We start from the raw sequence: 23,489 nt of genomic DNA, 5'->3' as shown, positions 1-23,489 counted from the left end.
CCATCTCGGCGGTTTTGTATGTAGATGTGGAGCCCGATCCCCTGGAGACCATATTCGGGGTGCAGACCCGTGCAGGGGCAGATGTTTTGGCCTTCGCCTCGCTGATTGCTCGCAGACAGGTCCTGTTGGGGTGGAGGCCAGTTTCTCCACCCTGCGCCTCAGCGTGGCAGGGGTCCTATTGGAGTTCTTAGCCCTAGAGAAGGTGAAATTTGCCCCGGGGGGGAGGGGGGCGTGAGTGATGGGTACCACAAGAGTTGGGGTTTGTTTATTTTGCATTTTGGAGAGTTGGTGACTGTCTGTTAAGGGAAGGGGAGGGGGTTCTTATTGGGTGGGGTGGTTTAATATGTTGAGTGTGTTTTTGTTTGTAAAATCATAGCATCATAGAATTTACAGTGCAGAAGGAGGCCATTCAGCCCATCGAGTCTGCACCGACCCTTGGAAAGAGCACCCTACTCAGGCCCACGCCTCCACCCTATCCCGTAACCCAGTAGCCCCACCTAAACTTTTTGGACACTAAGGGCAATTTATCGCGGCCAATCCACATAACCTGCACATCTTTGGACTGTGGGAGGAAACCAGAGCACCCGGAGGAAACCAACGCTGACACGGGGAGAACGTGCAGACTCCACACAGAAAGTGACCCAAGCCGGGAATCGAAACTGGGGCCCTGCAGCTGTGAAGCAACAGTGCTAACCACTGTGCTACCATGCTGCCCCTAAATGTAAAATGTTGAAAATTGGAATAAAAATACTTTTAAATAAACCACGGGGCGCGATTCTCCAGAAAGATTTTGAAGTGTGATAGCCAGTGGGAATTTAGAGTCATAGATGTTTACAGCATGGAAACAGGCCCTTCGGCCCAGCTTGTCCATGCTGCCCAGTTTCTGTCACTAAGCTAGTCCCACTTGCCTGCATTTGGCCCATATCCCTCTATACCCACCCTACCCATGTAATTGTCTAATTGCCTTTTAAAAGACAAAATCATACCCGCCTCTACTTCGTTCCAGATGCTCACCACCCTCTGTGTGAAGAAATTTCCCCTCTGGTCTCTTTTGTATCTCTCCCCTCTCACCTTAAACCTATTGAGATACCCTAAATTACGACACAGGAGAGAAGATTAGTAATTCAAAGGCTTTAATCAACAGAGAACTGAACAGCAGCCAAGAAGTATGCTCATCACGTGCTGCCGAGTGAGCCTCATCTTATATACCGTTTCCTGGGGGCGGAGCCAGAGGCGGAGTCCCCCAGGGTTCCAAGCCCGGTCTTAAAGGGCCAATGTATTAAAGGTAAGGTACCGTTACAGCAGCTACTGATACCATTCATCATACCTATGCCCTCTAGTTCTAGACTCCTCTACCTTTGGGAAAAGATGTTGACCATCTACCTTATCTGCGCTCCTCATTATGTGTTGGAATATCGAGCTTTAATAGTTTGCAAACAAGTACAGACTCCAGGAAAATGGAGGGGGGTGAGGAGTACAGAACAAGATGTACTTCAGGTGGAAGCAGGAACGCCCAGGAGAGACAGCAGTCTGCTGCAGGTCCATAGCCAATTTGAGGAGTCACAGAGGCTACAGGCACAGGAGGTGTCACCGGCAATGCGTGGCACTGAGGCCAACACTGCTAGGGTGGCGATCATAGTGGCGAGCCTGGTGCACGATGTCAGCAGCATGAGTTAAGGTGTCCAAGGTGATGTACAGTCGGTGACTGCCATGGCTGAGGGTCTCGGCAGAACGCCCGACTCGCTGGGGGATATCCCCCAGTACCAGGCTGGCTTTGATGAGGTGCTGCCGGACATGTCCCGCTCTCAGATAGAATGGCCGAGACGCTGCGGGGCTTGTCCCAGTCGGAGGTGGGCATTGCCAATGCACTGCAGAGCATGGTCCAGTCACTGAGGAGAATCGCCGAGGGCATCGACACGATGGTGCAGACATTGGGGAACCGCCAGGGCTGGCAGAACCAGACGATGCAGGGGCAGCCGGGGCTCGAACCAGCTGCCCCTCCATCCCGGGGATTCTCTGGCCACGTTGTGCCCTTGCTTGAGCGCAACGCGGCCAGAGAATCGCACCTCTGTAATACAAGACATACCGTCATTCTACAGTGGTCAGAGTTTGTAAGTTACAAATCTTCTTAATTATCAGCATAATGCCCCCCTGCCCGCCCGACCGACCGACCGAGCCGCCCGCAAGCCGGAGACTCAAGCGCTCGCGAGCGGGGACAACCAGCAGAAGAGAGGGGGGGGGGCAGCGACCACGTGGTGAGAGGCAAGACAAAGAGGGACTCCGGTCCGCACCAGGAACTTCTCTCCCGAACCCTCCTGAGCCAGTGAGAAGGGGGAAAAAAAGAGAAGAAAAAAAAAGGGGAAAAATAAAAGTAAATAAATAAATAAAGAGACAAGGAAAGAGAGAAAGGAAGAAGGGTAACCAACCACAAACCCACCAACATAAAAAAAGGGGAAACCCGAAGCCCGAGACAGACCCAGCGAGAGCAGAGGAGGGGGGGGAAGTGAGAGCAACCCCAGGGGAAGGAACAGCAGCGGGGAAAGAAAGAGAGAGAGACAGATTGCTGGACGAAAGAAAAACACCAAGGTGAAGGGACAGTGAGAAGCAAGCAGCAGCAGCAGCGAGGGTAAGGCCCAGGAGCAGCGGACGCACAGGCAGGCAGCGACCAGCATAAAGGAGGCGCTCCGACAATGATGAAGAAGACGCTGGCGGAGATGATGCACAAAATGCAGCAGACCATCGAAGGCCTGGAAATGGAAGTGAAGGAGCAGAAAAAAACGATTGTGGAGTTGGAGAGGGCTGCCTCGGACCAGAGCGACAGGGTGATAACCATAGACGCAGAGGTCAAAAGGTCAGTAACGGCCCAGGGGAGTCTAAGAGGGAAAGTGGAGGACCAGGAAAATAGATCCAGATGGCAGAACATTAAAATAGTGGGTCTGCCAGAGGGGATAGAGGGCAGAGACCCAACAGGCTACATCACCCAAATGATGGGTAAGCTAGTGGGAAAGGAGGTATTCCCAAACCCACCGGAAATAGACAGGGCGCACAGGTCACTCCGACCCAAGCCCAAAGCCGGGGACCAGCCCAGAGCAATTATTGCGAAGCTGCACCGGTTCCAAGACCGGGAGAGAATCCTCAATTGGGCCCGGCAAACGAGATAGAGCACGTGGGAAGGGAAGACCATAAGGGTGGATCAGGACATTGGGGCGGACCTGGCAGCACGGTAGCATTGTGGATAGCACAATCGCTTCACAGCTCCAGGGTCCCGGGTTCGATTCCCGGCTGGCTCACTGTCTGTGCGGAGTCTGCACATCCTCCCCATGTCTGTGCGGGTTTCCTCCGGGTGCTCCGGTTTCCTCCCACACTCCAAAAATGTGCAGGTTAGGTGGATTGTCCATGATAGATTGCCCTTAGTGTCCCTTAGTGTTGGGTGGGGTTACTGGGTTATGGGGATAGGGTGGAGGTGTTAACCTTGGGTAGGGTGCTCTTTCCAGGAGCCGGTGCAGACTCGATGGGCCGAATGGCCTCCTTCTGCACTGTAAATTCTATGAAATTCTATGAAAACAAAGGGCTGAATTCAACGGCAAAATCAGCACTGCTGAAATTTGGGATGTTATTCCCGGCCAAACTCTGGGTAACATTTGAGCGGAAAGAGCTGTATTTTAACACCCCAGCAGCGGCTGATGAGTTTGTTAGAGCGAACAAACTGGGGGAGGAGCAGCCACAACCGCAATGAAAGACATGGGGACGGAAAAGGAAGGGGAAACCAGAACAAAGAGCGGAGGACAGACCGCAAACAAGGACAATGGACTCATGAACTGTGCACGTGTGTGTTATGCCTTGGGCGGCACTGTGCTGTCTTGTCTCAGAGCTTGTCTCCTCTCTCAATGTAATGGGGGGAGTGGAGCGAGGGAAATGAGGGTGAGGAAAGCAAACAGGAGGGCGAGACACGGGCCAGTAGGAGAAAGGTTAAACAGGGCCAGAACTGGGCGAATACTGGGCCACCATACTAGCGAGGAGGGCCAGCACGGGAGGGCAGGAAGGAAGGAGGGCCATGATGCCCCTCTAAGGGGAGGGGGAGCGTCTGCCACAAGGAGGGGGGGGGGGCAGAAGGGGGGGGGGAGAACGCAGGGGGGGTCAAAGGGACAGGGGCTAGGTGGGGGGAGAGGAGTGGGGGAGAACGCAGAACAAAAGAGAAGCAAAGAGAAGGGTGAAAGAGTGAAGCAGTACGGACATAGGCCTCGGCGGGCAGGGAGCAGGGCGAGGAACTAAGAGGGCGCAGCAAACAGCCACTCGAGATGGGATCAGGGCGGAGGGAGATCCCGGAGTGCAGGGGCGCACCCACGTGGCGTACACACAGCTGGTGGCCACATTGGGTGCCCCCTGGGCAAAGGGAAACCCCGGAATGCTGGAGCCTGACCCCATGGGGAGAGCGGTGACATGGCCATTTTGGACGGCCCCCTAGCAAAGGGAAATCCCGGAGCGCAGGGACGCGTCCAACAGGTAAGTATGGGTGATCCCACAGGACCGGGGGGGACAGAAACCCCCCCACCAGGATTGTTACCTGGAACGTAAGGGGACTCAACGGCCCAGTGAAAAGGTCCAGAGTGTTCGCCCACCGAAGAAGCCTCAAAGCCGACATAATCTACCTACAAAAGACAGGTACCTGAGGGAGGAGGACCGACTGCTGGTAAGGAAGGGCTGGGTGGGACAGACATACCACTCATGCTACGGGACGAGGGCTAGGGGGGTGGCAATATTAATTAGCAAGAGGACGAGGTTAACGGAAACCAAGACAGTTACGGACCCTGGGGGACGGTACGTCATGGTCAGCGGTGTCGTACTGGTATATGTGTACGCTCTCAACTGGGACGACTCAGAATTCATAAAGAAGACCATGGCGGAAATCCCCGACCTTGACACACACCGACTGATTATGGGGGGGGGGGGGGACTTTAACTGCGTGCTGGACCCATTGACCGACTGATCAAACCCCAGAACAGGGAAAAAGATTGGCATGGCTAGGGAGCTAGGGGCCTTCATGGAACACATGGGGGCGGTGGACCCATGGAGGTACCTGCACCCGGGAGAAAAGGAGTTCTCGTTCTTTTCGCTGGTGCACAAGGTATATACCCGTATCGACTTCTTTGCAGTGGAGAAATCGGTGCTTCCAGGGATCACGGGAACGGACTACTCCGCGATCGTTATCTCCGACCATGCTCCACGTTATATGGATGTGAGGTTGGAGACAGGCCGGGCCCAGTGCCCCACATGGAGGCTGGACACGGACCTCCTGGCCGACAAGGCTTTCTGCCAAAAAATATCGCAGGCCATAGGCGATTCCGTTAGTAACAACCAAAACTGGGAGGTCTGACCCTCCACGTTCTGGGAGGCACTGAAGGCCGTGATCAGAGGAGAGATCATAGCCTACAAGGCAAGGAGAGATAGGGAAGAGAGGGTGACCAGGCAACAGCTAGTGGACTCCATTCTGGAAGTCGACAGAAAATACTCCAAGGCCCTGACTGTAGGGCTGCTGGCAGAGAGGAAAAAGCTGCAAATGGACTTTAACCTGCTATCCATTAGGGAAGCAGTGTACCAACTCCGCCAGACACGGGGGACCTTCTACGAACATGGAGACAAGGCTGGATGCCTATTGGCTCACCAGCTGAGAAAGCAGGCAGCCACGAGGGAAATAGCGCAGGGTAAGGATAGCAGAGGCAGACTGGTAGCAGAACCAAAGGAGGTCAATCGGGCATTTGAGACCATCTACCGCGGACTGTACGCCTCTGAGCCCCCATCGGGGGCGCGGGGATGAAACAGTTCCAGACGGACTGGAACTACCAATGGTGGGGGAAGACAGACGAGGGGAATGGAAGCACCAATAGACCTGGGAGAAATTATGGAGAGCATCAGCTTCATGCAGGCGGGGACGGCACCGGGGCCCGACTGGTTCCCGGAAGACTTCTACAAAACATTCACACCAGCCCTGGCCCCACACTTAAGGGACATGTTCACAGACTCAGGCTGGAGGGCTGTGTACCAGAGGTGGTCGCAGAGGACCAAACGGGCTTTGTCAAGGGTCAACAGCTCACAGCGAACATCAAGCGGTTGCTGAACATGACAATGACCCCCCCCCCCAGGCAGAGAACACCAGAGGTAATCGTCTCCCTGGACGCAGAAAAGGCCTTCGACAGAGTTGAATGGAGCTACCTCCTCGAGGTACTGGAACGGTTTGGGCTAGGAGCGGGATTCATTGCCTGGGTGAGGCTCCTGTACAACGCTCCCGAAGCGAGCGTCCGAACTAACACCACCAGCTCTGAATACTTCCAGCTACAGAGAGGAACAAGACAGGGCTGCCCCCTGTCCCCACTCTTGTTCGCGCTAGCCATCGAACCCCTGGCGATAGCCCCGTGGGACGGGAAAAGCTGGAAGGGAATCCGGAGAGGAGACAGAGAGAACAGAGTCTCACTCTATGCAGATGACCTGCTCCTCTATGTCTCGAAGCCACAGGAGGGACTGAAGGCAATACTGCAAATACTGAAAATGTTTGGAACCTTCTCGGGCTACAAACTTAACCTGGGCAAAAGCGAGACCCAGTGAACCCAAACAGGGGAGGGACAGAGCTGAAGGGGCTCCCGTTCAAAACGACCCAGAACAGATTCCGTTACCTGGGGATCCAGATAGCCAGAGACTGGACACAGATCCACAAGTGGAACCTGACCAGCCTGGTGGAGGAAGTAAGAAAAGACCTTCAACGGTAGGGCTCACTCCCACTCTCCCTGGCGGGAAGAGTGCAGACGATCAAGATGAACGTACTGCCAAGGTTCCTCTTCCTGTTTAGATCCATCCCGATCTTCATTCTCAAGGTTTTTTTCCAAAACATAGACAGTCTAATCATGGCATTTGTGGGTGGGGGGAGAGGGGGGGGGGGGGGGGGGGGGGCGGGGGGAAGAACCCGAGAATTCCCAAACCGACACTGCAAAGAGGGAAAGTCAGAGGGGGCCTGGCTCTGCCGAACCTACAATACTACCACTAGGCAGCAATGGCAGGAAAAATGAGCACAGTAAGAAGTCTTACAACACCAGGTTAAAGTCCAACAGGTTTGTTTCAAACACGAGCTTTCGGAGCCGTGCTCCGAAAGCTCGTGTTTGAAACAAACCTGTTGGACTTTAACCTGGTGTTGTAAGACTTCTTACTGTGCTCACCCCAGTCCAACGCCGGCATCTCCACATCAGGAAAAATGAGGGGATGTGTACAAGAACCCGACACAGATTGGGTACAAATGGAGGAGGCATCCTGTAAAGGAACAACCCTCCGGACCCTGGCCACAGCAGCACTCCCATCCTCCTCAACAAGGTACACAACGAGTCCAGTGGTAGCGGCCACGTTGAGAACGTGGACCCAGTTGAGACAGCATTTCGGGATAAACAAAATGTCCCCCATGGCCCCCATCTGCGGCAATCACAGATTCCCCCCAGCTATGCTAGATACCACCTTCAAATGATGGAGGCGGGGCGGGGGCACACTGACGGTCGGGGACTTCTACATAGGGCGTACTGGCGACACTGGGCGAACTGACGAGGAAGTGGAAACTATCAAGAGGACAGGAATTGAAACACCTCCAAATAAAGCACTTCCTCCACAAAGAGACAGTAGGGTCCCCCGGGGCCCCAGAAAGCACACTACTAGAGGACCTGATAGGCACAAGCAGTGAGAAGGGGGGGCTATGTGGGGAAATATATGGACAGCTACTGGACAGAGCCCGAACACCACTGGACGGGACCAGACAAAAATGGGAGGACGAACTGGGGACAGAGGTAGGATGGGGACTCTGGAGCGAAGCACTGAGCAGGGTGAACTCCACCTCCTCTTGCGCAAAGCTAAGCCTAATGCAGCTCAAAGTGGTGCACAGAGCGCACCTGACCAGAACCCGAATGAGCAGGTTCTTCCCGGAGGGGGAGGATAAATGTGAACGGTGGCAGAGGGGCCCGGCCAACCACATCCACATGTTTTGGGCTTGCCCCAAGCTTGCTGGGTTCTGGACAGCCTTCTCCGAGGCAATGTCCAAGGTTGTGGGGTGAGGGTGAAGCCATGCCCAATAGTGGCAATCTTCGGGGTATCGGAGCAGCCAGAGTTACACATGGGGAAGGGGGCCAACACCCTTGCTTTTGCTTCCCTAATCGCACGCCGGAGAATCCTGCTCGGCTGGCGATCGGCAGCACCGCCCACAGCTGCAGACTGGCTCGCTGACCTGTCGGAACTTCTCCACCTGGAGAAGATTAAGTACGTCATCCGAGGGTCAGAGGAAGGCTTCCTGGATACTTGGGGGCAGTTCGCCGGCCTGTTCCAAAACCTGTTCAAAGCCAGAAAAATGGGAAAACCACAAGAGGAAGGGTGCTGAAACCAATTGGCGGGGGGGGGGATATCATAGACCATTCCAGAGGGCAGCAAAATGTACGTACAGTCAGTCAAATGATGGACAAAACAAACCTCTCTGTAAAATAAAGCATATTAGCGCGGGCAAGAAAAATGTTATGTATATAAGTAGCAACTGTTTATAAATATGAGAAAAGCCAATAAAAAGATTTTTTTAAATTATCAGCATAATAGGGGCTGGTTTAGCACAGTGGGCTAAACAGCTGGCTTGTAATGCAGAACAATGCCAGCAGTGCGGGTTCAATTCCCGTACCAGCCTCCCCGAACAGGCGCTGGAATGTGGTGACTAGGGGCTTTTCACAGTAACTTCATTGAAGCCTACTGTAACAATGAGCTATTATTATTATTAGTAATTCCTCACGGCGGCGAGGTCCCAGGTTCGATCCCGGCTCTGGGTCACTGTCCGTGTGGAGTTTGCACATTCTCCCTGTGTTTGCGTGGGTTTCACCCCCACAACCCAAAGATGTGCAGGGTAGGTGGATTGGCCACACTAAATTGCCCCTTAATTGGAAAAAATGAATTGGGTACTCTAAATTTAAAAAATAAAAACAATTATTAGTAATTTGTGTTGCTCTCCAATATCAATGTTTTTGCTGTGACAAACATCATTTTTACCTTGTCTGCAGTAAATCATAATAATTTCATAGAAAATAACTTGGCTCAGAGATATATGGTAGGCACTGGGTAACGGTTTGACTGTCTTACTCGTGCCTGGTATAGCATGGCTTGTGGATCTGTCCTGGTGTCAATTCCTCTGCGGTTACATTATTAGCTGAGCTAAATTACCCTGGATGTCTTTATCCATCAAGGAAATAAAGTGTGAGAGCAGAGCAAGTTGTGTCAATGATGGAGGGGCTGGTATTTGACTTATCTTGTGTCTATGGGTACAACATTTTGTAAATAGTGCATTCTCCGGAATAAACAATGTGCATGAGCATGGGGAAACAGTTTGCATGTGAGACATTGATAGAAGACAGTGAGCCAGAAAATCCAGCTTTATGTAACTGAAAAGACTAATTAACAGTGCTTGAGGACCTCTGCTATCTCAATGATGTTGGAACTACAGCATAGCATGAATCCATATTTAAGTTTCAATACAATTTTTACACTGGCTATGATTTTTAAATCTACACGATGTTGGATGTTAATAAATAACCCATGAGAAACATGTCATGCCATTGTTGTAGCATCATTTATAAACTGAATAAATGTGGACAAAGGGAAAAGGTCTTCAATACAGAAGACCACCAAGGTTTGCAAGACAAGATGGACTGAGAAATTTATGTGATGCCAGGCTAGGTTTTAAAAACCTGAAAATTGAAAGAGGAAGAGAAGATTGAAGAAGATGAGGAGTTGCATATTTTGAATATCTGAAAATAATGAGTCCTGATAGCTGTAACGCGAGGATACAGGGAAGATAAAGAGAATCTGGGACAATTCAGAGGAAACAATTGAAGGTTTTGAGTCCCCAGTGCGAGTAGCATAGATTTTTTAAAATGATAAGAAATGGCATGATGGTGAAACCTGTAAACTGATTTTCTTCTTATATTCGGTGTAGGATGGTAAGAGAGGTGCCAGTAGAACATTCCCTAATATGAGAGCATTATTTAATATCTCAGTTTGAAACAATTGACTGAGGCAGTGTAGTCAGAAGCAGCCTAATGTGCCATTAGGTTACTCTGCATGAACTCTTGGATGCAGAAAAAGAAAATTGCTGCATCTTCTGGTCATCTTTCACCTTAACAACAGCAAACAAGGCAACATGCAGGCTGGTTTTCTTTATATATAGCACTGAAGAATAGCATAATTCCTCTTTTAAGCTGCACAATTGATCATGCGTTGAGAATGTGAAGAAGCAGAAGGGAAACAACAATTGGTGCTGACAGTTGATACCTTGGGACCTATCAAGGGTAGACTCAGGGACACGTCATATTAGAAAGTGCAGTCCTTGGCAGTGCTGAATGTTTCTGTCACGCACTGAGCAGCACCACTGTGCTGTTGAAAACTTTTTTTAATTAGTGCAGAAGACCATGCAATTGTGTTAAAAAATATATATTTTACCAAAAAGCATATATAATGTATTATTAAACCCATATGCAATTTAGATGTCCATTCTGGTACATTTCTATTCTTTATGATTAGCCTTATCCTAAAGGATGGAGAGGAATTTTGGTAATGGGACTGGTTTAGCTCACTTGGCTAAATCGCTGGCTTTTAAAGCAGACCAAGCAGGCCAGCAGCACAGACCAGCCTCCCCGGACATGTGGCGACTAGGGGCTGATGAAACCATCAATTCGAGAGACATGTGCTTTAAGATATGAACAGTGGTTTTAATCTACTTACAACAAAGCCAGCCTGTAACACGATGAACCCTGGATGAACTGGTCGGCTGGCTCTGGGCATCGATCTTTATACAGCAGTCCAGGGGGAGGAGCTGTGGGCGGAGCCAAGGGTGGAGCCCTGTACAAACTCCTATGCATTCCCAGTGCTACTCCCCCTAGTGGTCGGACAACGCAACTGCGCTTACAATAATATGGTATCATATATATTACAGTGTGAATTACATTCACCACATTCACCCCCTACAAAAAAAATCAAGTCCGGCGGGGGTGGTGGTTCACAAATTGAATCTGTCCGGTGGTCGAGTCGTCCGCTACGATCTGCGGAGCACCGGGGTTGCAGCCTCTTGTGGTGGCTGGATGGATGTTGTGGGTTGGAGTACGATGGCGGACTCCGGGGGGTGATTGCGTCCGAGCTCCATACCCGTCTGGCTTGACTGGGGACTGGGGGCGCTGGGAGCTAGCCGGTGTGGGTGCGCGAAACAAATGTAGCGAGCTAGTGGGCTCAGGAGCGCGAGGGGGCGGCTGGGTGGGGTGTAGAGTGAGGGGTGCCTCTGCAGTGATAGTGGGGGTGCTGGATCCTGCGGGTGCTAGGTCCCGGAGGGATACGGTGTCCTGACGGCCGTCAGGGAACTCTATGAAGGCGTACTGGGAGTTTCAGTGAAGCAGGCGCACCTTCTCTACAAGGGGGTCAGTTTTGTGTGCCCTGACGTGCTTCCTGAGGAGTACAGGGCCCGGTGTCTTCAGCCATTCCGGGAGAGAGACCCCCGTGGTAGTGCCCCTGGAAAAACTAAAGAGCCGCTCGTGAGGGGTCTGGTTGGTCGCGGTGCATAAGAGGGGCCTAATAGCGTGAAGTGCGTCTGGGAAGACATCCTGCCAATGGGAGACTGGGGGATTGCTGGACCGGAGGGTCAGTAGGACAGTCTTCCAGACCGTCGCATTCTCCCTCTCCACCTGCCCGTTCCCCCTGGGGTTGTAGCTGGTAGTCCTGCTCGAGGCGATGCCCTTGTCGAGCAGGTACTGACGCAGCTCGTCGCTCATGAAGGACGAACCCCGGTCGCTGTGTACGTAGCTGGGGAAACCAAACAGGGTGAAGATACTATGCAGGGCCCTAATGACTGTGTGGGAGGTCATATCGGGGCACGGGATAGCAAAGGGGAAGCGGGAGAACTCGTCTATAACGTTTAGGAAGTAAACGTTCTTGTTAGTTAAGGGGAGTGGCCCTTTGAAATCGATCGCGAGGCGTTCAAAGGGCCTAGAAGCCTTGACCAGGTGGGCCTTGTCTGTTCTATAGAAGTGCGGTTTGCACTCCGCACAGATCGGGCTGTCTCTGGTGACAGCTTTTACCTCCTGAGTGGAGAAAGGCAGATTTCGGGCTTTGATGTAATGGGCGAGCCGGGTGACCCCTGGGTGGCAGAGGTCGTTGTGGATGACTTTTAAGCGGTCGCTCTGTGCACTGGCGCACGTCCCGTGGGATAGGGCATCTAGGGGCTCATTGAGCTTCCCCGGTCGATACTTGATATCGTAGCTATAGGTGGAGAGTTCGATCCTCCACCGCAGAATTTTATCATTTTTAATTTTGCCCCTTTGCGAATTGTCAAACATGAAGGCAACCGATCTTTGGTCGGTGATGAGGGTGAACCTCCTACCTGCGAGGTAGTGCCTCCAGTGACGAATAGCCTCCACAATGGCTTGTGCTTCCTTTTCGACTGCTGAGTGTCGGAGTTCCGAAGCAGAGAGGGTTCGGGAGAAGAATGTGACTGGTCTCCCTGCCTGATTTAATGTGGCTGCAAGAGCTACCTCTGAGGCATCGCTCTCTCCCTGAAAGGGGGTGGATTCATCCACCGCCCGCATGGCCGCTTTGGTGATGTCCTCCTTGATGCAGCTGAAGGCCTGGCGCGACTCAGCTGACAGGGGAAATAGTGTGGCCTTAAAGAGTGGGCGGGCTTTGTCCGCATATTGAGGGACCCACTGGGCCTTTCCTGGGCCCTAGGAAAAGAATCCCAAGCACCGTTTGAGGGCCTTGGGACAATGAGGGAGAGGGAGTTCTAAGAGGGGACGCATACGGTCCGGGTCTGGGCCCAGGACTCCGTTTTCCACGACATAGCCGAGGATGGCTAGTCTGGTCATGCGGAAAACGTATTTCTCCTTGTTATAGGTTAGATTTAGTTTCTGAGCCGTTTGGAGAAAACGGTGGAGGTTGGCGTTGTGGTCCTGGTGGTCATAGCCGTAGATGGTAACGTTATCCAAGTATGGGAACGTGGCCCGCAGCCCGTACTGGTCCACCATTCGGTACATTGCTCGTTGGAACACCGAAACCCCATTTATGACGCCGAAGGGAACCCGGAGGAAATGGAAGAGGCGGCCATCGGCCTCGAATGCTGTGTAGTGGCGGTCCTCCGGGCGGATTGGGAGCTGGTGGTATACCGTGGAAAAAATCCAATACTGGCCGATCTGGTTAACCATGTCTGCAATCCTGGGGAGGGGGTACGCGTCGAGGAGCGTAAACCTATTAATGGTCTGACTAGGGGCAGCACGGTAGCATGGTGGTTAGCATAAATGCTTCACAGCTCCAGGGTCCCAGGTTCGATTCCCGGCTGGGTCACTGTCTGTGCGGAGTCTGCACGTCCTCCCCGTGTGTGTGTGGGTTTCCTCCGGGTGCTCCGGTTTCCTCCCACAGTCCAAAGATGTGCGGGTTAGGTGGATTGGCCATGCTAAATTGCCCGTAGTGTCCTAAAAAAAAGTAAGGTTAAGGGGGGGTTGTTGGGTTACGGGTATAGGGTGGATACGTGGGTTTCAGTAGGGTGATCATTGCTCGGCACAACATCGAGGGCCGAAGGGCCTGTTCTGTGCTGTACTGTTCTATGTTCTATGTTCTATAGTCTACGACCATGCAGAATTTTTCCCCGGTCTTGACGGCCACCACCTGAGCTCTCCAGGGGCTGTTGCTGGCCTCTATGATCCCCTCACTGAGGAGCCTTCGGACCTCCAATCAGATGAACACCCTATCTTGCAGGCTGTACCGCCTGCTGCGAGTGGCTACGGGTTTACAGTCCGGGGTGAGGTTGGCAAAGAGAGGAGGGGGGGAGATTCGCAACGTGGCTAGGTTGCAGATAGTGAGTGGGGGTAGGGGTCCGCCGAATCTGAGTGTCAGACTCTTGAGATTACACTGGAAATCAAGGCCTAATAAGAGTGGGGCGCAGAGTTCGGGCAGGACGTAGAGCTGGAATTTGGCATAGCTAGCGCCTTGGATTGTGAGCGTCGTGACGGTGCGCCCTTGGATCTGGACATAGTGGGAGCCCGAAGAAAGAGAGATAGTTTGCCGCGCAGGGAAAACGGGGAGCGAACAGCATCTTACCAGATCTGGGTGTACGAAGCTCTCAGTGCTCCCGGAGTCGAAAAGGCACGGCGTGCTGTACCCGTTGATTTGGACCGTCGCCATCGAGTTGCGGAGATGCTTCGGGCGCGATTGGCCCAGTGTGACTGCGCTGAGTTGCGGGTAGTCGGCGGCTCGATCAGCTGTGCTGGAGTGGCCCCGTGATGACTGCCCTCTGAGTTCGTAGTCGTCGAGGTGAGTTTCAGAGTTTGAAGGGGTGGATCCCGAGATGGCCGCCACCATGAATCGCACATGGCCGGCCGCATGGAGGAGGATTGCCAAGATGGCTGCCCCCATGAGTCGCACATGTCGGATGGGGGCGGAGTCGGCATACAGGCTGCAGCATTTCGGGGCCTGCGGGCCTGTGAATTCAGGGAACGAGTGCTTTGAGCCATGGGAGGGTTAGAGGCTGGGGCAGAACGAGTACTTTGAGCCGTGGGAGGGTTAGAGGCTGGGGCTTTCTTCGCCAGACACACTCTGGCATAGTGTCCTTTTCGCCCGCAGCTGCTGCAGGTCGCTTTGCGGGCCGGGCAGTGCTACCGCGAGTGCTGATTCTGGCCACAAAAGTGGCAGGCTGAGGCAGCATTGTGGCTGGGCAGCCGTGTGGCACAGGCCGGGGGAGTCACTAATCGGGGGCCCATGACGGGGTAACGGGGTCCGCGGGGAATGAGGTGAGGCTGCGGAAGGAGACCTCCATAGTTGTAGCAAGTTCAACAGTCGCTTCAAGATTTAGGGCCCCCTTTTCCAGCAGTCGCTGGCGCACGTAATTCGATCTAAGGCCCGCAACAAAGGCATCGCGTACAGCAAGTTCTCTATGTTCTGCCGCGGTAACCGCCTGGTAATTACAGTCACTAGATAAAGTTTTTAGCTCTCTCAGGAATTCTGCGAGCGATTCCGTAGGCCGCTGGCGGCGAGTAGTAAACACGTGTCGCGCATAGACCTCATTAACAGGCCTCACATACATTTTGTCGAGTAGCGCTAGGGCTTCAGTATAGGAGCCGGTACAGTTTAGTTGAGTAGAAATTCTGTGGCTCACCCTCGCGTGCAGTAGGCTCAGTTTCTGCTCCTCCGTTGTTTCGGCTGTGCTTGCTTCCGCCAGTTAGGCTTTAAAACACCGCAGCCAATGAGAAAAACATTTCTTTTGCCTCTGCATCCTGCGGGTCGAGTTCCAGTCGCTCAGGCTTGAGGGCTGATTCCATGATTGATCCTGACTGTTTCTTAAGTAGATTAAATTGATGAGACCATCAATTCACGAGACACGTGCTTTAAGATATGAACAGTGGTTTTAATCTACTTACAACAGAGCCAGCCTGTAACACGATGAACCCTGGATGAACTGGTCGGCTGGCTCTGGGCATCGATCTTTATACAGCAGTCCAGGGGGAGGAGCCAAGGGTGGAGCCCTGTACAAACTCCTATGCATTCCCAGTGCTACTCCCCCTAGTGGTCGGGCAACGCAACTGCGCTTACAATAATATGGTATATATATTACAGTGTGAATTACATTCACCACAGGGGCTTTTCACAGTAGCTTCATTGAAGCCTACTCGTGACAATAAGCGATTTTAATTTCATTTCATTTCATATAAGCAGAATTCCCCATGCTGTACCCGGTATTGTACTGAGCCAAGCTGATCAGAAAGATCCAGTGGTTCTGTTCCTGCTGTGCTGCATTAGGTGATTTCAGCCAGGGTGAGGTAAAAGGATGTCTAACTGTTGTGTAGAAATTGGTGCCAGTGCTGGAACGTGTACGGATGTCAGCTGTTGACCGATGTGCCCTCCCAGGTAGGAAAAAAGCCTCAAGGTGCCTGTTGTATGGAACAATGCCCCAACACAGATTAACACCTTTAGGAGAGCAGGGACGAAAACAGGCTATAAAGCTTAAATCGGTTTCACTGTACAGCTGAAATTAGTAAAACAGAAGAAATTAAGATATTGATAGAGAATTTGGCAAACTGAACAGAAGTTGTTTGGAGTCTGGATTTCTGTTTCAAAGAGCTGAAGTGAGCTGGGCATATGTAATCTGGGTCATAGCCATGAGCTTTCGATTGAAGAGCACAAAACAGAAAATGTTACAAAACTAAGCATTGGTTTTATTTTTATTTACTTATTTTGTGTAAGGAAAATTTCTTTCTCACTGAGATCATTCTTGTCAAAATAGTTTTATTTTAAATTATATAGAGGAACTTAGAATATAAATTCGCTAGTGTTCATTGTGGACAGATCTGTTCCATTCCAGTGTGTAAACGTCTGTGGTTCCCTGAGGATTTGCAGTTTTGCTGTTGTGATTCTGTAGGCATCTCACAGGATTTTGGAAACTGTTTTAAGAGGCCCTCTTAGATCATCTGTAAATTCCAAAGGATTTGTACTAAACCCTAGGACAGTTTCAAAGCTCTGTGGCCATTTTGGAATGAGCAATAACTGGTTTTAGAATTTGGTGGAAGATGGGCATTTTATTACAGATCAATTGAGAGAAATCCATTTTTAATCATGAACCTGGATGGAACACTCACATGTCTGATATGTAACATCATTGCACGCAGCAGCTCATTGTGTCACAGATTTGTGATGTCCCCACTGGGGTTGTCTTTAATTTGAAAACACCCCCAAAAAATAAAGCTTAGATTAAATCTGTATGATCAATTTTTTTCTTTTCAGTTTGGTTCAGTAATTATCCTTGTGTGCATCTTAACACCTGCCTGAAACTTTCTCTCAATTAGAACGACCTGTAGTGTGTGAATTCATTGCATTCCCAATCCCTCTAATATTCCATCCAGTTTTATTCTGCGGCTGGTGTTCCAGATGTAGGGCACGATTTAATCAAAAAGGATTCCAAGTGTGGTAGCGAGCGGGAACTGCTGCGAGCTTCCCGACGCTCGGACTGGCGAGATCGTCACCACTATGAAATGTTAATTTGGCCACTTTTGATTTTTAATTTAGGGTACCCAATTAATTTTTTTCCAATTAAGGGGCAATTTAGCGTGGCCAATCCACCTAACCTGCACATCTTTGGGTTGTGGGTGTGAAACTCACGCAAACATGGGGAGAATGTGCAAACTCCACACGGATAGTGACCCAGAGCCGGGGTCGAACCTGGGACCTTGGCACCGTGAGGCAGCAGGGCTAACCCACTGTGCCACCGTGCTGCCCTCTAATTTGTCCACTTAATGAGGCTCCATGGGCTTCACGCCGCAAATGATGGTCCCACCAGCTGATTCACCCGGTCTGCACTCGCCAGCCCCCCCGTCAACAAGGGAGAGCGGCACTGAAGTAAACGGCAAAGGGGAGTCGGAAGATTTCACAGGAAAGACGTTTATTCAGTATAACAGCAGTATTAACACAGGACCCAGTTACACATCGCAGGGTCCTCATTCCTTTCTGTCATCTACTACAGCAACTGACCTGTTATACTTGTGCTGGTTAACTCACAACTCAATCAGCACTAGGGAACAATCATCCCCAGCTGGATGAGTCCCATACAGGGTTATAAACCGATCTGGCACAGCTAACTCCATTCAGCTATGCCACTGAGAAGACCAGCCCCACGATTCAGAGATTCCAACCTGGGCAGATTACCGGACGCGGTCGAGACCAGGCGGTATGCCCTGTTCCCCGAGGGTCTTGGACAGTCAGCAGTGCCACCCACCTCACCCCACGCCATCCCCTCCCCCAATACGGGCTGTTTCCCCAACCCGCTCCCCTGCTGAATTCCTCTCTGCCCTGAGCGCCCACCCCACCCCCGCGATGAACGACGCATGCAGCCAATGATGCGCCCTCTGTGTCCCTGCAGGAGAAGTTGGCCAACAACAGACGGGAAAGGACCCAGACGGGCGGCAGGGTGCCGGACATCTGACTCCTCACCCCCTACGAAGAATGGGCCCTGGAGTGGGGGTGGCCGAGGACAGATATGTTACTGACGTAGAGGTTAGTGTACGGCGCAAAGCTGAGGATCCACCGGCCCCCACCCAGATGACCTTCACACGTGAGTTGTTAATGCCATAGAGGCTGACTTATCCCTCCCACTGACCATTTGTCCATTCTCCCGCTCGATCTCCATCTGGGGTGGTCCCCCCCGCTTTGCCTCCCACAACAACACCTCGGATGAGAGCTCCGAGGGTGTAATTGTCGAAGTGTCACAGCTGTCATCCCCACCATCCATCAGCGCAGAGATAGACAACTCAGTGGACAACAGCAGTGGACAGGCTTCTGGGGCACATTCTGGTGAGCACCACACAGCTGCTGCTAATGCATATCAGGTGGAGGCAGGAACCCACAGGGGAGACAGCAGTTAGAGGTCTGCTGGATCCTAGGACCCAGCTAAGTCCCAGTCAGATGCTGAGCCCTTGGACCAGGTTTGCCCTGGAGCTGATGCAGAAGCCAGGATGCGGCTGTGAGATTCAGAGGGGGATGTCAGCGACCCTCAAGCAGGTCCATAGCCGATTGGAGGAGTCCCAGAGACTACGGGCACAGGAGATGGCGCCGGCAATGCGTGGCGCCGAGGCCAACACTACTAGGGTGGCAACCACAATGGCGGGGGGGTGGAGAAGAGGGGAGGCATTGTTGGGAGGGATTGGAGGGACCATCAAAGGATTGGGGCAGTTGTTGATTAATAAAAATCGCTGACCTAGGCCATTATGACACCTGTGGGGCTCGCTATCTGTCATCTGTTCAAAATACCAGTGGCGCCTGTACATCTTGGACCGTCGGCCTCCCCCTCTGGGTCCCTCCTTGGGATGATGGGTGGCCGTGTCCTCAGGGTGTGGCGCGGGGCCCTGCACATGGGCAGCCACCTCAAGTCTCCGTCGATGCTGCTGCTGCCAAGAGGGCAGCTTCTGCAAGATCGAAGATATTGTCCATATCGTGTAATATCTGTAAGGAATCGGGAGAGGGTGTGAGACTGACGACCAGTGGTGTCTTCCACCCTGGGATTCTCCAGGCCATCCAGTCCCTCCATTGTTCCCCCCCCCCCCCCCCCCCCCGCAACACACCCTGCCAACACACCCCTGGCTGCAGCAGGGTCCCCTGCTCACCGGTCCCCACACCCTGTACCACAGACACCCACAGGTAACGTTACCTGGACCGGGCACTGGTCCCCTCTCCGGTGCGCACACCCACCCTCTGGTCGTTGAAATGTCCCCGGTGCTTTGGCCCAGCCCTTTGGTGTTTGGATGTTGGCTGCTGCGTCCATGGTTTTCCCTTCCTGCAATGGCCAGGCATCACGGTCTGATTTGGATGCGAGGCAATAACTCCAATATGCTCCATGGGACGCCTACCCACAGGGATCCGCTCGGGATGTGTGGAAGTGCTCACTTAAGTGGCACGGTAACACAGTGGTTAGCAATGTTGCTTCACAGCTACAGGGTCCCTGGTTCGATTCCCAGCTTGGGTCACTGTCTGTGCGGAGTCTGCATGTTCTCTCTGTGTCTGCGTGGGTTTCCTCCGGGTGCTCCGGTTTCCTCCCACAGTCCAAAGACGTGCTTGTTGGGTGAATTGGACATTCTGAATTCTCCCTCTGTGACCCGAACAGGCACCGGAATGTGGCGACTAGGGGCTTTTCACAGTAACTTCATTGCAATGTTAATGTAAGCCTACTTGTGACAATAATAAAGATTATTATTATTATTTATGACTAAGATTGCCAAATCCCAGTTAGCAACGGTTTTCAGCCACACGGCCAGAGGCCTCGGCAGTCAGTGGGAGTTATGGGTGGTCGGTGGGGCAGGGGTTGGGTTTGCACCTGGAACAGGACCACACGACATGCCAATCCCTGGTTGGGGGCGTGGAGAAAGAGTGCCCCCCCATACTGGGTGGGGGGCTCACACCAAAGCTTATGGGAGTTGTCCGTGGGGGTTGGGGGAATTTATTTTGAACGCAGTTCGGGGTGCCGTTTAAAGATGCCGACTCTATCAGACCCCGCCAGAGTGACGGCATAAACCATGACCCCAGACGTTCTGTGCACCAAGTGCCAACAAATCTAGTTTGAAAACACAGCTGCGTTTCTTTTTTTTTAAATTTAGAGTACCCAATTCATTTTTTTCCAATTAAGGGGCAATTTAGCGTGGCCAATCCACCTACCCTGCACATCTTTGGGTTGTGGGGGCGAAGCCCACCCAAACACGGGGAGAATGTGCAAACTCCACACGGACAGTGACCCAGAGCCAGGATCGAACCTGGAACCTCAGCGCCTTGAGGCAACAGGGCTAACCCACTGCGTCACAGTGCTGCTCCGCAGCTGCGTTTTTGAAGAGAATGACGGCAGTTTTCAGTCAGAGCCTGACACGCTGACAAATTTGGGGGAAATTCCACCCAATGTTTGTCTTACTGTTAAACCCCTTTGATATGAGCTATTCTTTAGAAACAAAACATTTTTCTAAAAAGCAGGTGCAATGTCATAGATTATCATAGAATTTACAGTGCAGAAGGAGGCCGCTCGGCCCATCGAGTCTGCACCGGCTCTTGGAGAGAGCACCCTACCAGAGGTCAACACCTCCACCCTATCCCCATAACCCAGTAACCCCACCCAACACTAAGGGCAATTTTGAACACTAAGGGCAATTTTGGACACTAAGGGCAATTTATCATGGCCAATCCACCCAACCTGCACATCTTTGGACTGTGGGAGGAAACCGGAGCACCCGGAGGAAACCCACGTACACACGAGGAGGATGTGCAGACTCCACACAGACAGTGACCCAAGCCGGGAATCGAACCTGGGACCCTGGAGCTGTGAAGCAATTGTGCTATCCACAATGCTACCGTGCTGCCTTTCATCAGCTTGTTTACCTGATTTCTTGCATCTGTGTATGCGTGAAATTGTGTGCGAGTTTCTCAAAGGATTTTTAGCTGTGTTTTAACTGATTCCATTTTTTAACCCTTTCATAGACTGAGTGAAATCCTTAACAAGTGAGAACCAATTTGGTTTTGAGATCTGTTTTGATGCATTTCACGTGTAAAAATGTTAGAAATCGAAACAGAACAAGCAGGCACAGACCTGTATTCCTGATTCCTGCTTGGTTACCTTTAGGTGAGAAAGTAAGGAGAAACTAGGACGAACGTTCTCTCAGAAGAATAGTTTGATAATAGGGTAAATTGGACGTGGTTCATGGGAGGAATTTCTATGTTCTATGTTCTCAAGTGATGACCTCAACTGTGTGATACAACACACTGTAATTGGCAAGTTCTCAATAAAATTCCATTCAGCAAATTCTAGTATTGCTCAAGGAAAGGTGTGCTATGCGATAATTTCTGAAACATTTTCAGACAAAACAAATTGAATCTGATGGATGTGCCTCTCCAAAGAGAACAGGGAAAATCAAAGCCCTGAACTTGGTCATCTTTCCGTTCTCTTAGTCAGGGAATAGCACAGGAGGAGATGAGAAGTGAAGAGGATAGCCTGAGAGATTGTTTAATCCCACTGATACCTGTTGTATTCTATCTTGGTTCAGGTACGTGCCAGTGCCATTGCCCAAGACGCTGATCAGAACTATGACTACGCTAGCAACAGTGTCATCTTGCATCTGGATGTCGGAGATGAAGTCTACGTGAAGCTTGATGGAGGGAAAGTTCATGGCGGCAATAACAACAAGTATAGCACCTTTTCCGGTTTCATCATCTACCCAGACTGATGAAAGGCACCTTTGTGTCCTTTTGCAGACCAACCGGGGAGGAATGTGTTTAGTATCGATCAGGTCAAATGGAGCACAGAATATTAGCAACCCCCTAACTTCTAAATGTACAATAGATAAATGAAAGATTATTTTGCAATTTTATTTCTTGCTTCACAATAAGTATTTTATTTTTATTTTAGTGTATCAATCGATCCATTGACACAATCTGACCTTTTAGCAATGTGAGAGAAGTAAGTAGAATACTGTGAAAAGCAAAGGCAATGAATGGCGCTAAAAAACTGTATATAAAAATCCAGAGGATTAAATAACGATGAACGCCAAATCACTAACATGGTACAATCTGACTTCAAGGCAAGTATCTGTGCCAGAAGCATATTTGACATTCACTTCAATCAAATGTTTAACCCAGCAGTGTGCTTTATATATTTTGACAGGTAACGGCTCCATTATTTAACCTAAAGAACAAAAAGTCCCAAATCCTGATCCTGCTCCTTAAATTTTCCTTCTTGCTTTCTATGTGCCATGTCCCACTGGCTGATGTCATGTTTGTATCAGCAATGAAACAGCCAGGTTGCCAATCAACCCGTGACATCATCAGTAGTGATATAATCTACTGAGAATAGGGGCAGCAACATAAACTTTGTAATAAATCTCAAGGACCCATCAACATGTTCCAATGGTGCAGGTGGATGTTAAAGATCCTGTGGCACTATTTTCTCCCTCTGCTAACTACTACAAAAAACGATTAACAGGTCAATCATCTCATTGCTGTTTGTGGGATTATTGCTTGCGCAAAATGGCTGCTGCATTTGCCTGTGTAACAACAATCACTGCACTTCAAAGAAGCTCATTATGATAAGGCGCTATATTAATGCAATGCTTTTTTTCTTGCCAATTTTAAATGATGCTGTTTTCCCCAAGTATAACTATCTACGCTCTCAGCAATCATTAAGATCAAATTTATGAAATGTTTGTTCTTATTACTGACTTCGCCCTGTTGCTAACATCACTTTAATATGCAAAATAAAGGGGGCATTAGTTATCGTGAAAATGGTGGCTTTCAGTATTATTTAGGTTGGTTGGGGAATTCACCTCCTGTAGGCCACCAGTTCTGGTCTTATGTTTATCGCACACTAGCAGAGCCCCATCACCAGACCATCACTTCCATGCTTCCATGTGCTGTGAAGTCACATTACAGAAGTCCGTTTCTGTTAATCAGCAAGATGACTTGCTTACATCATTGACAACATTGGCAGTGAACCAATAAATAGAGGGAAGTTCTGACAGAAAGAAGAAATGCCAGGGTATATGTTCTTGACCAGTGCTACTCTCATACAATTAAAATGCTTGTACTAAATTACTGTGTGCTTTTTAAATCCAAGGGCACAAAGAAATTTCATGCAAACACATCGAGCATTTAAACTGAGACATTTGTAGGAGAAAACACATAACTCAGTGAGAGAAAGCTAATCTCTGGCTGAAGTTAGAATTTAGCAGAATCTGCTGATACCAAACTGCAGAATAGGAACTGTTCTATGAAGTGTTTCTTTCCGCTAGAATTTCTGTACATTTATTCACTGACAGCAAGGACACTATTAATTACTATTGTCAGAAGGATTGTAGATGAGCAGATCTGTCTTTCTTACTGACTTCCAGATTTTTTGGCTGTATGGCTTACCCAGAAAGCTACGCAGAACTACAATGTTACTG

The 23,489-nt window shown here is 50.7% G+C and overlaps 1 protein-coding gene across 1 annotated transcript in view; it reads left to right on the top strand.

Annotated features, from left to right (window-relative positions):
* The window catches only part of LOC119958249 (complement C1q-like protein 2), a 101,444-nt gene extending 78,312 nt beyond the window's left edge, over positions 1-23,132 (top strand). Inside the window, exon 2 of the mRNA XM_038786662.1 lies at positions 21,597-23,132. Coding sequence (XP_038642590.1) covers positions 21,597-21,776 — 180 coding nt within the window. The 3' untranslated portion in view covers positions 21,777-23,132. The remainder of the gene's footprint in view (positions 1-21,596) is intronic.
* Positions 23,133-23,489: the final 357 nt, after the last annotated feature.

The sequence above is a fragment of the Scyliorhinus canicula genome, chromosome 28 (assembly GCF_902713615.1).
Source record: "Scyliorhinus canicula chromosome 28, sScyCan1.1, whole genome shotgun sequence".
In the NCBI taxonomy this organism is placed as follows: Eukaryota; Metazoa; Chordata; class Chondrichthyes; order Carcharhiniformes; family Scyliorhinidae; genus Scyliorhinus; species Scyliorhinus canicula.
Note: the sequence above shows the minus strand (reverse complement) of the source record. Positions and strands in the feature narration are given on the sequence as shown.